The 17,801-nt window shown below is 47.7% G+C and overlaps 1 protein-coding gene across 3 annotated transcripts in view; it reads left to right on the top strand.

The window, feature by feature from the left end:
* Nucleotides 1-11,122, top strand: part of LOC143432660 (zwei Ig domain protein zig-8) — a 123,003-nt gene extending 111,881 nt beyond the window's left edge. Inside the window, exons 4-8 of one of the 3 annotated variants that reach the window (XM_076909471.1) lie at nt 2,283-2,493; nt 4,678-4,737; nt 6,278-6,428; nt 7,607-7,767; nt 10,938-11,122. In XM_076909471.1, the coding sequence (XP_076765586.1) occupies nt 2,283-2,493; nt 4,678-4,737; nt 6,278-6,428; nt 7,607-7,767; nt 10,938-11,038 (684 nt within the window). In that variant the 3' untranslated portion in view covers nt 11,039-11,122. The remainder of the gene's footprint in view (nt 1-2,282; nt 2,494-4,677; nt 4,738-6,277; nt 6,429-7,606; nt 7,768-10,937) is intronic. The other 2 variants (XM_076909453.1, XM_076909462.1) reach the window with 2 other exon arrangements.
* Nucleotides 11,123-17,801: the final 6,679 nt, after the last annotated feature.

Here is a 17,801-nt window from a genome sequence, read left to right as displayed (position 1 = left end):
TTTTAATCGGCCGAATTTCTCGCCTCGTTGTACTCTAATGGCGGCGGAATTCCGCGATAACGCGTGAAACACGTAGGTAACACACCACGAACCCGAACCCCGAGTTCGAAACTATAAGACGCCCGTGGGTAACTTACGAAGTGGTTTCGACCCCGTTGGGGTAACGGCGCGAGAGCTGGAAGATATTTAATTTTCCCCGGCGGAGCTGGTCGGCTAGATATAAAAGGCGCGAAATGATAACTGGCCTATTCCCCTCATAGAAGAGACTGCGCGATAAAGAATGGCCGCGCTCGAAATTTATACTTAAAGGATCCTCCTTTGGATAAATCTCTCTTTCCCCAGCCTGCTCCTCCCGTTCTTTGTGTTTCTCCTCTCCTCTTTCCGCGGTGCTCGTTACGGTCGCTCGAATTCGCAGAATAAATTCGCTGGAACATCTCTGGCGTGAAACGCGGCCTCAATTCGTATCAAAATAACGCGAATTCCGTGCGAGAGGAGATTCCCGAGCAGGGGTGAAAACGTTCGCGGCCAGGTGGGATTATTTTCGCGAATCCGATCGGGAACGGAATTATTTCAAACGACGCGATAACTCCGTTTAATTTCGTATCGATTTTTAACCCTGTGTGTACACGATGACGTACGAAGAGCTCGCCGGTGGGTTCGAGCGGGCCAAGCCGTGGCCACGTCGAAGGGTAGCATGTTCAATTAACTCGTAATACGACTGGTTCGACGTAGAATCGTAAAACGAAACGACGAACCCTTATCAACCGTCTAACGTCGAAAACTTCTCGAGAGATTTCATCGTTTCGACGTCTTGCTACTCCGCCGAGAGTGATTACATTTCCTCTCTTCCAGCACTCAACCTGTTCTCCTCTTCAACCCCCGTGCGACTATCCACCTCCCACCCCGTCGTCCCCCTTTCGTTCCATTGAACGTGTCTCCGCGAATCGCGTAAGGATTCAGTCGAGAATAATTAATGTCGGCGAGAAGATCTTCTTCCCGTGGAACATACGTTTAACGAGCCCCATTGCTGGGGTTAGAAGCGACGGCACCGCCCATAAACGCTCGACGCTTTGAAAGTTGGCTCCGCGAGGGGTGACTTCCGGCGCGGGAACTGCCGGCCTGGAGTCGTCACGTACTTGCGTAATTGTCGAGCACGGCCGTGGGAGACATTCGACGATCAACCATGAACGTCGATAAGCGGATAGAACGTCGCGTCCCGGGTATTTCGGGCATTTTTCAAGCCCAGTTATGGCGGACAGAGATACCGCTGGCCGGCTTTATTAAATTTGTCGAACGTCTCTATCGATTCATTGCGGTCGTTAGCGCGGTCAATTATTCTCCGATAAAATGTTGAAACGTGCCGCGATAAAATTTTTAGTTTCGCTAGCTATCGGGTGTTGTACACTTTCCCAACCGTCGGGATTTTCGAGCCCAATGAATATATTTTAGAATCGTGCCATTGCATACGTCAGATTATGTTATTTACGAGTCGACGCCGTCGTGTGGCCGTCCGCGCGAACTTGCACAATTTTCGATGATTTTTTATCGACCACATTCAGCATAGACGCAAAAGCCTCTTGACAATTTTTCAGCGATTTCTCTTGAACGTGGAGTGAGACTTATTTGAACAGTGGCTGAATGCCTTTCGGTCATGTTAGCGAATGGTATATCGAACACAACGCTGCGGTGGGATTAAATTTAGCTTCTCTTTTACGCATTGACGCATAATCACGCGTGTTCGAACCGTATTGCCGTTAATGCTGGGGACACGTCGAAAATTTGATACGCTGTACGATTCGATTATTAGATCGCTGCGGGTGCGCCAATAGATCAATGGAAATGTTATTATTCGACTGTTAACAGATTGAACAGATGTATATTCGTGTCAAACGTACCATTTCACGTCGTTCGTTTCATCGATGCCCTTGTAACTTGTACCGTTGCGAACGTTACTTGTTGATCGATCGTTGACGACGGACGAACGTAATAGAAATTGCAGGAATAATTACTTCGCTTTTAGAATAATTATTTTTACATGAGAGGGGAGTTTTTTTAATCGATGACGGATCTTTTGCTTCGAATCCACTGGATTCGAACTCTTTCGAAATAAACGGCTTTCGCCACTCTGTTCCATTTCGTCTAGAGAAATTCGCCTCTTCGATCCTCGAGAATCCCCGTGAAGGGACAAGGCGGGAACAGTATTAGATACGAATACAGTCGATGATCCTCGAGCCTTCGTTGAGACGTCAACGTTGCTCACCAAGACGGTATTTTGATTCCAGGTATCCTGGATACGTAAAAGGGATTTACACATACTGACATCGTCCATCTACGCGTACACGGGCGACGAAAGATTCTCCGTGAAACACCCGGAAGCATCCGACGAATGGACGCTGAAGATCGACTACGTTCAACAGCGCGACGCTGGGGTCTACGAATGCCAGGTTAACACCGAGCCCAAAATGAATTTAGCCTTCGTGCTGAGAGTCGAAGGTAAAGCTGCCAGTTGTTCCACCATTATCCTTGCGATTAATCCTCCCGCGTGTAATACGCCCGGGAACGAGATCAAAGAAGATTCATGTTCGAAATTGAAGCGGCTGCTTTATTGGATTCCTCTGCGCGCTCGTATTTCCTTTCTTTCGCTGTCTCATAAAGTTCCCGCGAAAAAATAAAAGCCATTCGGCCGCTCGGGACGAGAAGCGCGGGTGCACGGGTTAGATTTGTTTCCCGGCGGAATTAATCGAAAAATGAACGCGAGAGGATTAATCGCCTAATTGAAAACAGGACCACTTTGTCGCTGTAAATACCGCGCGTAACGAAGTTTCTAGATGAAACAGAGACCGTTCCTCCTCGCGACGCTTGTCCACGTGTCCACCGCCTGATCGATCAGGAAAGGCACACCTTCGATATCCTGATTACGCACCAGCATGAGAAAAAGGATTGAAGCTTTCCGCTTGCATGCCTGTCACCGTGAGAAACGTGAAACATTTTTAAAGAGATCGGTCAACCCCCCTTCACTTCATCGCCATTTCGTTCGACTCGACCGCCCCTCACCCCCATTTCGTATTTCATACCCGAGCGCGCGTCGATTTTCGTCTTCCGGTACTTCTCGTCGCGCGATTAATTCGCCTAATTGATGGCTCTGTCAACGTCAAGCGGGCGTTGCAACCGCGCGCGCTCCCGCGGCAACCATTTCAGGTTACAAACCAGCGGTTGACGTTACAGCGTCAATTAAAAGTCCTCGTGAATTATCGAGCGTCGTCGCGGTCTCGTATTAAACGCGATCAAGTCACCGACGCCGTGTCAATGGAACATTATCAAACAATGCTGACGGGTTCGCGTTGCCGCGCGGCGTCGTTTTTTTTTTTTTTCACGCCGGCCTTTGTGCCGTTTGCCCCCGTTCCCTCGTCGATTCGGTTAACGTTTATGTTCCAGCTCTAAGTAATTACAAGTGCGCGCCGCGGGCCGCCATTGTGCGATTACATTTTCGCATTCAACGCGGCACAACGAATAATATAATAGTATTTACCGTACCATGTTAACGAGCATCTATTATTTAATGCTCTAAATATTTATGGAACTTGATGATTACGGTTTATCGCGATTAATAGCGCGGCTGGCGAACTGTAACGAATAACAATGTACACACCGTTCCCAGGTAGCTTAATCGCGAATAATCGTGCCGTGCCGATAATGCCGCGTATCCACCCGATGTCTCAATAATTTAATAACCAGATCCCATTGATTATTCGCCTACCGGTTTAAAGTTTAACGATAACCCTCCGTTCGACGTCGCAAAATGTTTCGCGGCCATTTTATTTCCGATCGCCACCGAGACTTTCAGCCGCTAACAGTCAACCGATTAGCTTCTTTTCGGTATCAATCGTCGCGCACGTGAACTGTTTCCGCGATTCACGAGGCTCGCGTTCAAAGGCTGCGTGCGCGGGCAGCGCTGTTCATTAATTATGTTCGTGCGCTCCGCGTGTACCTGTCCCTATCACGAGGCCAGCGTACAGGCGTGTATAACAGTAATTGCTCGTTAGTTGGGCCGGATCAATATTTTCGAGCAACGAAAATCCATAACGGCACGGGCGGGTGTTCGGCGAATTGAACGAGGAGAACGCGGCAGATTAGTCGGGGAAAGTAGCTGGCTCGCTCGAGAACGGCCGTCAATCGATTCGTTTAATTCCGTGGGAATAAATATCCAGAACGGTGGATACGCGCGTGTACATTTTACAAGGACCGTGGAACCGGGTAGCCGACGAAAACAAACTTGTTCGCCGGGAATTTCGCGTGGCACGGGGAAGATAAATGCTGGCGCTCTTGGAAAGAGCCGCGAAGCTGTTATCGCGATGGAAGAAAAGTACGAGCCGTGGCTGGAGACAAGAAAAGGGGGGCCACGAACACCATGAATGAACAACGATGCACGCTCGCGCATACGTACACGTACATATCCCAGGGAACATCGGGCGTAACCTATATCACGATGGTTTCGGTGGCAGTTCAATCCCCGGGCCACCCACGAAACAGTAGATATCACTCTGTCTCTCTTTCTCTCTCTCTCTCTCACTCTCATGCTCTCTCTCTCTCTCTCTCTCTCTCTCTCTCTCTCTCTCTCTCTCTCACTCACTCGGGGAAATCGATTAACTCGATATCTTTTCTGTCCTCCCATTCCAGAAAGTGCCCCTGTCCCCGCCACCACCACACCGAACGCCATTCACCGGACGTTCAACTCAGGTTAGAGAATCACGCAAGAACAGAACTCCTTTTCCAAGCTGTTGAACTTGCCTGAGCTATAGACGTTTTATTGCGACCAGTGTGTAGATCACCGATGCCTGCCTGCCCTGTCTCTCTCTCTCTCTCTCTCTCCGACTACTGTACGTGTCTGCGGCTGGTAGCATGCCTGTGTGCACGACCCGTGCCCTATCACTGCATGCACGTCCTACCCGTTTAGTGTTAATTAATTCAACTCCACCCACCGGACCCGACCGGATGGTTTTGTTTTACGAGGGGCTGGTCGAGCTGACTTTAGCGGTAAAGGGATCCGTTTCGCTGATCGTCACACACCACGACTCGACGAGCCAAGCCGAGCCGAGCCCCGTGCAACGACACGCGTTTTCTAATTGCTTTCTGAAATTATGATCCGCTGAGTAATTGAGTTTGATGGAGTTTCTCTAATGCTATGCGAAGATTAGCGAACGAGATAATTGCGCGCGTGCTCGACCTGGCTTCCGGTGGATGTTCCAAGTTAGTCCCCGCTTACGCCTCTGCTTCGATGCTCGATCATTTCTACCGTTTTACGTTCTGGCTGATCCCTTGAATTTCGTCTATTCTGTTCCTTTTTCTTTCGTCTACTTTTTTTTTACCTCTCTTTCTCTCTCTCTCTCTCTCTCTCTCTCTCTCGTTGAATATGCTGCGCGAAGATGAGCGATCGCATCGCGACAGAGAGCGCAAGAAATGGAAACATTTTTTTGATCCGTGTTTACCCACGGCACACGAACGATAATTCACGCGACGCTTGGCATGATCTCGACTACCCTGTCAGAGCTGTGCACAGCGGTGCGCGTCTGTGCTAGTTCTGTTCGACGCTGCTTTTCGATACGGCGAGGTCTGACTGGTGTACTCTGATTCTACTTCCGCGGGCAATTAAAATATTCACGGCAACAGCGTAAGTTTAGGCCGTGGTTTTTGCCTTTCTGTTTCCGCCGGCCGCAACTTCGAAGTTCCATTAAAACTTTCCGCGAAATTCGTTTCGAATGTTAGTCACGAGCACAGCCACGGAGCCAGCGAATACTCGCCGCCCGCATTTGCATACGGTATTACACACCGAATTTAAGTTAATTCGACGCAATTCGCTGCCAGTGGGTCTTGCGCTTCTCTATGTTAGCGACGTGTAATTATTTAAAAAAAAAAAAAAGACAATGGATAATCTCTATTTCCGATAACTTCGCTTTTCCAACGCTTTCTTTCGTTCACCGCCGGCACATCAATTTCCAAGTCACACGGGTACACTTACAACGCGAACGCAGACGAAATCGCACGCTCTCACTGCACGTTTCCATGTAAATTTTTGAACGCGCGAGCGACCACGTTAGCTTCGATGTCGCTTCGAGACACGCTTAATGGAATCTACAAGATTCACGAGACAGTAGACGCAATCTTTTCCCCGTGTGAAAGAAAGAAGGATAAAAAAAGAATGAAGAGACAAATGAACGAAATTTTGCGCAAAGGCTAAGACACGGAATATTTAAACAGTCGATTTCGATATGTGTTGCAGCCGCTCAGGCGAAAATCCTGGGCCCGGAAGACGTCTACGTGAAGAAAGGCAGCACGATAAGCCTCACGTGCTCCGTTAATGTGCAAAGTACACCGCCCAGTAGCGTTTCGTGGCATCACGGAGGAGCTGTGGTGGATTTCGACAGTCCCAGGTACAAGCCACGAGAATCATGTTCTCGAGTTCTCTCTGTAATGCCTCTGCTCGTGCACATCCACTCTCCCCCGGCCATATCGCGAGTACAACCTCGAAAGAGGAAGCGAGAGGGCCCAGCTCGCTTCCGTTCGATTGGCTACGTTACGATTATTGCCGCGCGCCCAATAAAAGATGCATCGTACATACGCGACCTTTATCGACTGCCGATGAAAATTTCCATCGCTGCTAGACAACAAATTTCCCGACTGCCGACTGCGTCCGCATTGCCTCGATTTTGTTCAGAGAGAAAAAAAAAAACAAAAAAAAAAAGACGAATACTTCTTTTCACCTCCGCCGACCCGAAACAGGGACGAGCGATCTTTTTCTCGCTGCGGGCCAAAGTTCGAAAACCAATAGCCCGGCCGGGTCCCAACGATCGCGACGCGAAACGAAAAAAAGATGGTCCAACGAAATGGAAGCGATTAGAAGAGGGTGAATTGCGAAGCTCGTAACACGTGTGCGGCACACGCGAAAAACTTGTTTCAATATCGCTGCCATTTTGTGCGATCTTTATTTCGTAGACCGCGGTTACGGATCTGCTGGGTTACTTACCAATATGCGCAAGGGATGTCAAAAATTAAATCGTAATAAAAACGAGAATCTCTCATCTAAAGTAAGAAACGATGGAAGGACTTAAGGAGCGAATGCGTAGTGTTTAAAGTTAACGTAAAGTGTTCCCTCGGAACGAACCCCTTTCCTACTTTGTGCTTGCACTGAACACGGAAATATAAAGCAGACGAGTAAAGAGGTTAATTCGCATGGGAACGTAATACGATTCAGGCAAATTAGCTTTTAAACTCCGTTTACTCGGAACTCTGAATCAGTCGCGTGAATTCTTTATATCCTGCGAGTCCTTTCAAGCCGAGACAAATGTGGAATTTTTACAAGAAGCAGACCCAGCAGATTCTCCTCGTACGCTCTTGAGGTGCGCGCGCGAGCCGTAAGATTGGAGGAAATGGTGGAGCGTTCCGCTGTTAGAAACGAGACACGGCGACGCCTGACAACGCGTCTCGATGCATGTCGACGCTCGCGCTGTAACGCGGGGCCGTGTCGCAACCCTCTGCGGCTACGTACGCGACGAACGTAACGAAACGTGTGTGTACGGTGAACAGTAGCAAAGTATCTTTGATAATTCAGCGTTCACCGCAGGGGCGGGGTCTCCTTGGAGACCGAGAAGACGGAGAGCGGAACGACGAGCAGACTTCTGGTGACACAAGCCAGATTGACGGACAGCGGAAATTACACCTGCATCCCGAGCAACGCGAATCCAGCCAGCGTAATGGTCCACGTGCTGAATGGTAAGAGGGGCCTTTTTTATTCCACGGAGCCTCATTCGCTCGACGTACGCCCCTCCCCGTCCCTTTTTCCCTCTAACCTCGGTCATGGCTTAACTTAATTTCTTCGGTACTCGAGCGACGATCAGTCTTGCGCTCAGAGGTAGCTGCGCCGTGACACACAAGTTTCTTAATATTGATCCGCACTCTTCTTGTAATATAACCGTTTACCCTGGCTGAAAGGAGTATCGCGCGACGATTCTTCTTCCTTCTCCCCTGTGCATTTCGTTGCGATCCGTCGCGGAATTAGATCGACCGGGGGTGTGCGGGTTAAAATGGAATTTCGTATCGATTCCGGGCGAATTACGCGTTCATTTAGCTCGGTGGCCCAACGATACACGGAGAAATTTATTGATAACTCGTCAGAATTTGGGTTAATAATTCAGGAATTATCGCAGTGTACTTCGAATAATTTCGATTAATTATCATTAAGCTGATTATATCGAAGGGAGGATGGAATTGGAGTGATTTGGAATATCACACGGTTACGGGTGGGAAGACGTGACGGGTTTCATCCAGGAAAACTTGAGCGTGGAATCGTATCTCCCACTCCCTTTTCGTTTATTGGTTCGCGTTTTATCCGGATCCAGAGAAATTTTATCCTCGTCGATTTATTTTTATACCCAGGCCGATGCTATCTATTTTGAATCCGTGCAGCACCTTTCTCGATGCCTGGCTCCGATACGCCAGGCGTTTTTAGGCGCGTACTGCCATTTTTTTCTTCCTACCCAATTTTTTATTTTTTTATTTCTACCGCGATATACGCGGATCGCTCAAACGTTCCAAAGGCTACGTCATGCACACGCCCTTCCATAAACGTCGCGAGCAAACGCGTTTAAGAGGGGAAATCGCGCGGAAAAATCGGCAAGCGTTCCTTGCCAACTAAAGCGCGAACACTTTAACGCTCCCATAATCCCATCTGCTTGTCGAATCAGGGCGCGGTTCCACACGCGTTCCGCGATATTCGATTTAAACCCGAATTTACGAATTCGAACGCCTACGAGATTTCTACAAAAGCTACAACTACCAAAAAAAAAAAAGAAACAAATTAATTCACAATCCTTCTCATAATCCTTAACGTTCGATCTACTCGTCGATAATTCAAACACGTAAACCACGAATTCCGTATCGACGTTACCTCCCTCGAATCGTATATCCACGGGACCGACTGCTCGCCAGTCTGACAGTTGGAAAATCGTCGTACACGGTGATCAGTGTCCACCCCGAAGTCGGCTGGACGTCGAAGACGTATCGTCCGCCCTTTACGGCGCGATTGTTCGACAAATTTCCCGACAACGGCTGTCCTCGTATCGTTGGGCGCAACTTGAATGGCTGCCGCGAGGGCGGCACCTGGGAAGGGACCGGCGTGTTCATTCATCAAGCATCGAAATCCCTCGTCATAAAGTTTGACAGGCTCGTATATTGGGGCCGCGGCAAGTACTCCCGGCCTCCCTCACGCGCACCCTTGGTTTTGATCTATTGTCAGCCGGCAACACTCGCGATAACACATGCAATATCTTGCGCGGCAACTTCACCAATCCAGCCTGTCAGTCATCAGCGGCCCTCGCGCCAGCCGCGCGTATAAAGTCACGGATTGAATCACGTCACGCCGCGGAACCTGACGACTTACTTTGGCCCTCCTGCTGTGCAGCTCATTGCCGCGCCGCGGTGTTTGTAGATTGGCGAGCGTTCAACGGAAATTAAGGCCGAAAGCGGATGAACCGAATAATTGGGGATGGGTATTATAACGTAATCTGTCGAGTCGAGAAGCGCGCGAGAAAATTCTAATCGTTCGAAGTGCCTCCTTATACGGTAAATACGATAAACCTAGCGATCATCCACTCCGTTGTTAACGACAGAGAAGATCGCTTTCTATCGAGATAATTCAAATGTGCTTCCGTTGTAATTTTTCGTGATCAGAGATCAGGGACGGTCGATCGATTCTACGAGGCGAGTGCCAGTTCACGATGAACCGCTGATCAACTTGGACACGGCACTATTACGATTCCATTAACGGATTTCAATCGAGCATACTTTCCAGTCGTGGCCGACACGAGCGATACGATTCGACGAAACGTCATCGATCATCCCCGCGTTTGAACAGGCCCCGGGTATCGTCGTTCCTCGCGCTGCGCTGCGTTCTCCACGGTTCGGAGAACGATTCACGGCCGGGCAAAACGCTCGAGCGGGCTGCACGCCGTATGAAAATTAATGCCGCGCAGTTCGTCTGCATAATTAATTTACAATCGGCCGGCGGTACCTACCGGGATACCGCGGACATCGGCGTTATTTCAAACACAGCTGATTACTCGGCAAAATTGACCGCAAATTTCAATTATTCGGCGATAAACCGGCGCGGATTATCCGTAGTTGCGCGCACTATCCGCGCGTATTAACGGAATTACGCCCTGGGCGCCGGCACGGGGGATCAACGGCGTCGTTTTTCGAGAACGGGGACGCGGCGCCCTTCGCAAACCGGCCGAACGAGATTTCCGATCCGATCGTAAATCGCGTCTCTGCCCGGGGTACGCGCGAGGAGGAACTCGACTCTACGGCCGAACGGGTTACACCGCCGGCGTCCACGCGAGCGTGATTATCTTTATCACTGCCGGATGTTGCGTACACCGGCTGAAGCTCATCCACCCGATACACCGTTAACATTTGTCTGGATATATGAAATGTACGTATGGAAATCAGGAGCTCGAGCCGAGTTGGTATAACCCGTCGTGATTAACGTTGCTCGTTGCTTCTGCTCTGAACTCTGCCGAGCTTTCTGCTGCTTTGCCGCGGTTTCATTATATCTCGCGTCGTTCGCGTCGATGATTATTTACGGCGAAAAATGCGCACCGCCCCCGGATGTACAGCGGAATCGCGCGGAGGGTTATTTAACGCGGGATAATTCGTCGACACGGGTGAATAAAATGGAACTTTTAAATACTTTCGATCGTACACCGCGTACAATTCGAGCAATCGAACGCAAGAGCGTGTCGAATGGATGTTTAAACCCACGTCCTTTTTAATTATCAATTATTTGCTGTTCAGTCGTACCTTTGTACGTGGATTTTAGTAAGAGGTTCTAAACAAAATGCGAACGATAGACAGAGAAGTAGGAGGTATATATTTTTCTGTTCCAGGCGAGCACCCCGCGGCCATGCAGCACGGCGGCAGTTGCGGCGTCACGCCGACCATTCTATTGGCGACCTTAACTCTAGTTGTCTCGAACCTGCTAAGGTGAGCGATCACGTTGTGAATCGCGCGACTTCGAAGCCACGTGCTGGTCGAGCTCGTTCCGTGAACGAGGACGCGCGGCTACCCCAGGAGGCAGAAACCAGGATCGTTCGAAGGTAAAAAACGTGCACGAAGGAGACGCGTTCCTCCCTCGAAGAGTCGCGGCGGAGGTCGCGTTGGTGGTGACGTGACTCGCGGTGACCGCGCGTCGCGAGATCGTCGGGGGTTTCGAGTAGGGGCGAAAAGAGAAGAGGATTGAAAGGAGTATCTAGGCGCGGAGAGAGTGCAACGGATCCGGCCTGTGCGATGGACGCGGTGACGTGGAAGTGGAGCTCGACTTTGCACACGTACGTTTTTACCGTAAATTACTTACCGCATAAACTATTCCTACGTCTGTTTCTCTAGCAATTATCTGTCGCCTACGCGTTGGCCCGCGTTGATGTGTTGACCCCCCCGCGAGTATCGTGTGTGTCTCAAGAAAAAAGTAAGGCGAAAGCTCGTTCCGTGATCCCTGTGGGCGTTCGCGGATGTTCAAGGACCCCGCGAGACTGTGGAACCGATGCGAACGATATCGTCGAACGTTCACGATCCGACGTCGGATTGTCGATTAATTACCGTTAAGTCGTATCGCGTAGATAGCGTAAGTTTCTCTGTATATAAAAGGAAGAGCGACAGGCGTTCGATAAATAGGTTTCGGTCGAGACGTCTCGTTTGTACAGTACAATGTGATCGAGAATCGAACGGATGGAACGTCGTCTGATCTGGGCAGCGTTTGTACATACGTAAAGGAACTGTCTGGGAAGGTGAACGGGTTTTTTCCGCGTAATCCGTGTCGATCGTGGGGATAGATCGCTCAGTGTTTGCCCAGATACGACGATTCGCCGGCCTCTATCGTCATCGACGCGTCTGTAAATCTCGTCGTGGCCGATAGTCTCAGCAACGTTGTTGTTTCACGGTCGATGGTCGGAGGACGGAGGATTTTTCGTCGACGCGCAAAATCGTTTTCGCTCGTTTTAGGAACGATAAGTAAAGTACACGCTGATCACGCTCGATATGTTTCTGTTTGCTCGAGAAAGAGAGACGAGGCGCAAAGCGTATCGATTCGTTATTGCTCACGATATCTGCTCACCCTCGGTTTATAGAGGAACGCGATCGTTTCATCGGTGCCTGTTTTCTAGGGGAACGTTCTTTCGTCTATCGACCTTCGCGATCCGCATGGTTTATCGTCTTCAACGTCTAATCAAAATGCAATCACGCACTCTTCGCGAGAATATTACCATGTAAGAATTACGAATTCTATGAACGCGATATTAAGCATAGGGCTCGTGTATAGTTAAGCGTACGAGGATAATGTAAATGTATAATTAAGGGAGCGTCGATGATATGACGGTTCTCGTATGTGGGTGACCGTCTCGAGATCGGTCGGATGCAATTCGAAAAGGAGACGGCTCGAGTCGTGTCGAGGAGTGTGCGTGTAAAAATCTGTTATCGAAATAGGCATCGAACTCGAGGATAAATTAATTAAATATGAATATTATGGGAACGGTGCTAACGAGTTGATTTCCGTTTCTTTTTAGTCACCATTGAAATTCGTATTCGTTTCACTTCTTTGCCCCTCGAATCGTCAACCATTCCCTATATAGTATTTTTCCTCGCGAGATTAACGCGCGATCTAACGACACGATAGTAGTAATACTTTAATTAGTAGATTTACTACGGATAAACAATGTAACGAGTAAAGGGAAACGATATCATAAACGGTATAGCGAGATAAGAAGCGACTTAACCATAGGTCTAAATAGATTTTTTATAATGTTGTACCACGTGGGCGAGGAATTTGGGCGTACGGTATTAAAAACAGACTGTCGGAACACGTTCACAGTGTTACGTTGCACGGATTTTAACAAGCACGGACGAGAAGGAGAAGGTTCGCGATATAACATATTATTCCTTCTTGTATAGTTTATACGGTAATTTATGTCGTTGTGAGAGGACAATATTTTGAAGTTGACTCGTGAGGATAGCGTTTAAAGTAAGAAAAAAACGCCATTATTTAAAACGAAAAAAAAAAAATAGAGGAAAGAAAATGATATCTAACGAGACGGAAGGAATAGAACGATCGATGTGACGTCGGTTTTCAATGTTGTTCGTGCGCGATATTATCCAGAAAAATTTAGCGTTCTTGAAACGGACGTTAATCCACCGAGCGTCAATGTTGCGCCGACGTGACGTTTCATCGGCGATTCTTTTATGTCGATGTTAACGTTCTCGAATCGAGTCGACTGGGGAAAAAAAAGTCGTCGATGAAACGTTGCGTCGACGCAACGTTGGCTATTAACGGATTAATCGATTTAAATAACGTTTGAGCAAGACGCAAAGAGAATTGTCGTTGTCGATAAAGCGAAAAAAAAGGTTCCCTTTGATTTCTGAAGCGTTAAACACTTTGTTCTAGATCACCTTCGAGTCTCGTTCCTTTGGAATGGTTATAACGATCCGAATTCGATGTTACGTAGAGACTCCGATGTCGACGTGCCGCGCGATATCGGTACCGAGTTTGCGCGCGATATTTAAAAAATGGGGCGGGTGGGAGGGGTTGGGGAGTGGATGATGCACCGATGTAGCTCGCTCGCTCGAAACGCACGTTAATCGCTGATAATCAGAGAAAGAAACAGAAAAGTATCGAAGGAAACGTTACACGTTAAGTGTGTCACTAGATAATCGATAAAACGCAACTCGCATAATTACGGAATGTTGCACAATTTATAGTTAAGCCTAGATCGCATTGTACATAAAGAAAGAAAGAAAGCAAAAAAAAAAAAGAAAAAAAAACATTCATAATCGATAATGTACCATGTTATAGAGGACAGTCAGCATGAATCAAAGTGGCAGAGATAAAGTGCGTCAAAACGAGTACAGACTATTATACTGTAAAGATATTCATCGACGTGAATACTGTTTCAATAAATGTAATAATGATATAAAACGCCTACCACGTTCGTTCCTCCCGCATCAATTCGCATCACTGTCTCGCCTCCGATTCTCTCTGCGTAGTTTCTATTCTCTCTAGTCCTCCGCGAGTTTCCGGTCCCGCGAGGTAACGAAAAATGTCCGGCCTCCTTTCAGCCGCCGTTTCTTATCGACGTTAACCCGAGCCGAAGCGGTACGCAAATTATTCGAACGTTTGCACACCGTTCGGCGCAATTTCTCGCTGCAACGATGGAAACGAGTTTGTTGTTTGCACAAGCGGCACGCGGAACGGTTACCAAACAGCGTCGACGATTTGAAAAGCAGAAAAAAGGAAGGAAGGAAGTAAAAGTGGGGACGGGCGCAGGGGGGGTGTGGTGGCCGCGCGGGTTCGGTAAAAAGAGAAAAGTGATCGATGGTACTCAACCTAAAAATTCCAACGATACCGGGTGTGGAGGGCTGCGTTCGAAAATTCGACCCGATGATTTATCATCGTCAACGGCAATGCGACCGCAAGAAATATCACTTAATCTCGCAAATGTCAAATTCTCCTCGGAGCATTTTCAGATTCAATCTCTCAGACTCGCAGGTTTCGCGGGGAGAGAGACGAGAGAAAAAGCAACGGATGGAGGGGAGAAAGAAAAGAAAACGGAATACAGAAAGGAAGAGGACAGCCGGATAATACGCTTACGACAAAGCACCATTACGTCATATTTCCCCAGACACCGCAGTAATCAATTTCGCCCGTCGCCGAAAAACAATCGACCGGTCCCGAAGTGTCTCCCGACATCATTCCTGGCGTGAACGACAACAACGTTCAAGCCTCGTGTACATACGGATCCGATACAATCGCTCGCCGCCACGATCCTCTCGAGCTCGCCCCTGAAACGACGAGGTAAAACAAAAAAAAACCGGGGAAAGAAATCGTGAAACGTGCAACACTTCGAGTCCCTCCAGTTTCCCCTGCCGAAACTCACCTTTTTCCATGCCCACTTTTTTCTGCGTCACCACTTCCATCTTTCAACAGTCATTTTTCGACCCTTTTTTTCCGTCCAACAGTGTTTCTTATTTATTTATTCTTCTTCTTTTGTTTTAGATAGCAAGTATGCGACGTTACAGACTTACCCTTGCCACGAGAGGAGGAACAGTAAATCTTCTCGAATTATTCCTCAAATGTTCCGTCGAAAATCGGCTCGTTTATCGATTGCAACGAGGCTGAAAAGAATCGCGTGAAACACAGCCTCCACGGGCAGGTGGTACAAGCGCGTGTACACGCGCGAACTGCACGAGGGAATGCGCGCGACAAAAAAAAAAGGGAGAAACGTGGGAAAAAGATGGGAGAAATTGTCGAACACGCGTGGGAGGATCAATCGTGCATATCCACCGCAGTCTGGGCTGGGGTGAAATACATCGCCAGGAACCGTGTACTTTTTGAACGGACGCTCGACTGATTTCGCTGTAGCTAATCTCTCTTGATTGCTCGCGAACGTTCGACAAGTTGCCCACAGTTTTTACCGTTTGCCTATTTTTGCGCGTTAGCCAATAAAGACTGAACATTTTTTGGTAATTGCGTGACGCGAGAAATCCGTGCGATAGCTGTTACTTTATATATCGGTCGTTTCTTGAGAGAACATCGAGCGTGTAAAATATTTTCGTACCTGTTATCTCGTATAAATCATCGGTGAAAATTTTTAGAAATGTTCGTAGTGCACGACTGTTAAAATCTCAGCCGTCCATCGAATCTTGTTTGCCGATATTTTACCGGTTTAATTGTTTTTCGATGGTCGAGAGCAATTTCAGCCGTTCGCGTACAATTGAGGGACACGACGGAGAAATAAATAAAATAGGCAGAAACGTGAACGTTTTAGGTCTGGACATTTGTCGTTACAGCCGAACTGACTCGCGAATTAACAGGCCAAGATAACACAGCCCTTTTATTGTCAACTTAATTCTCAATTCTTTATATCTCTCGATGAATCGAATCGTTCGAATGTTCAACACTCGATCGATAGTCGTACACAACCACCCTCTGTTATACATTTTGAAAATTTAAATTTGAACTTTAATCCGAAATTGAATTTAAACCGAAGAGTATAAATTGAATTTACATTCGCATTTTAAATTCTATATTTTTTTTCATTATTTATGAAAAATACCGTCCAAATTGTTTGGTTTATAGTCAATTCTAGCTGCGCTATTTTTGTGTCGATTTTTGATGGAAATATCGACGGGCATAGTGCGGAAGATTACTTTGGTAAATTGAATTCCCGTGGAAATCGCGTCACTTTGGAAAATTCGAAGCTGCCACGCATGGCGGTGGGTTTAAATCGGCCCAGTTTTTTGGAGCTGTTCACGCGGACGGATCCACCGGATTGCAGGGAGAGCGGGTGGGTCGCGCTGCAAAGAGAGCATTCGTTTGTCGCTGTTTATTCATTACAGTAAAATTGAATCGTGCGTCAACAAAGCAAGATTACAAACACTTTTTATGGAAAACACAATCCTCCTCGTCTGTTTGCCGGGTAACGAAGTAAATGACGGCGAAAATTAACTATCATTTACACTTGTCTGGTCGCGCTGTTCAAGAGTTCGAGCGCGATGGAAATTCGCTCGATCGAACGAAAGAAACAAAATTAATTACACGTGCTGTTGGTTCCTTGTAATTTCGTTTAGTATCGAAAAAAAGACTCGCGATCCATTGTCGTTTCGCTGGCGTTTATTCTCGCTCACGATTTATTTCAACCCACCAATTTTACCTAAATTAACCCAAAAAGAGGAGGCAGAAGAATGGATAACAGTATAACCGCGTCTATATTGTTTGCAAAGGTGCGAGCGCCCGTTGCTGCTGCTACTGGATGGTGAAAACTGATCTTTAATACGAGCAGGAATGAAAGACAGGAATGTGAAAGATACGCGAAATTTATCGCTGGTGGACGATGTCGCTAACGAATGTGTCCCGCAGGAACAGAGCTGCTGGACAATGCAGTTTTCCAATTTTCACCCTGCCATCCTTTCTACTCTTCGAACCATGCGAGACTTCGTTCGACCTCTCTGGTCTACCTACTCCTCCGCTCTCTCGCCCTTTATCATCCGCAACCCGAACAATCATAAAGCATGTTGATTCACGGGCCATCGTAAATTTAGCGTTATTTTATTCCTGTCCTCTCTCTCTCTACCTCTCTCTCCGTTTAAACGGATACTTTAAACGATTCCGTTGATCGCAATCTCGAACTCTCGCTTCGTTAACACTCCCGGACAGAAGTAGATTTGTCGTTTCTAATTTTTAAAAACCCTTCCGATAGGATCGGAACATTCTCTCGTTAGTACTCCACAGCCATTCACATTTTTCACTGTTCCCATGGTTGTTTTCTATGGATTGACGTACGAGAAAGAAAAGGGAATACTTAAAGAACAGGCAAAGTCTGCTACGTATCGATTGATGTATAGTGCGTCGAACCAGTCACTTAATCCGCGAAGATTAAAATCAGCCACGACACAATTAATTATTGCAGCCGGTTACTTAACTTCGTTCGAAAGTTAAATCCGAAAGAATCTCGCAGGGTTCGCCGATTAATCTGAAAGATCCATCCCGCGGCCATGGCTACCATGGAGCAATTTTAGCGCGGGTTTCGGCTGGAAGTTTTTGGAATTTATAAATGAAAATCCACCGGAAGCTCGATTCACCCTTTCCGCCTCGAAATTGGCCGGTCCGTGGGCGAATTTTATATTCAGGACATTACTGCCTGCTGAATTATTTTTCAAGTTCGGGCCAGTGGCTGCAGCTGAAGTAGCCCGCGCCGCTGCCGGCG

This window comes from Xylocopa sonorina, chromosome 1, assembly GCF_050948175.1.
Source record: "Xylocopa sonorina isolate GNS202 chromosome 1, iyXylSono1_principal, whole genome shotgun sequence".
NCBI classification, from domain to species: domain Eukaryota; kingdom Metazoa; phylum Arthropoda; class Insecta; order Hymenoptera; family Apidae; genus Xylocopa; species Xylocopa sonorina.
Note: the sequence above shows the minus strand (reverse complement) of the source record. Positions and strands in the feature narration are given on the sequence as shown.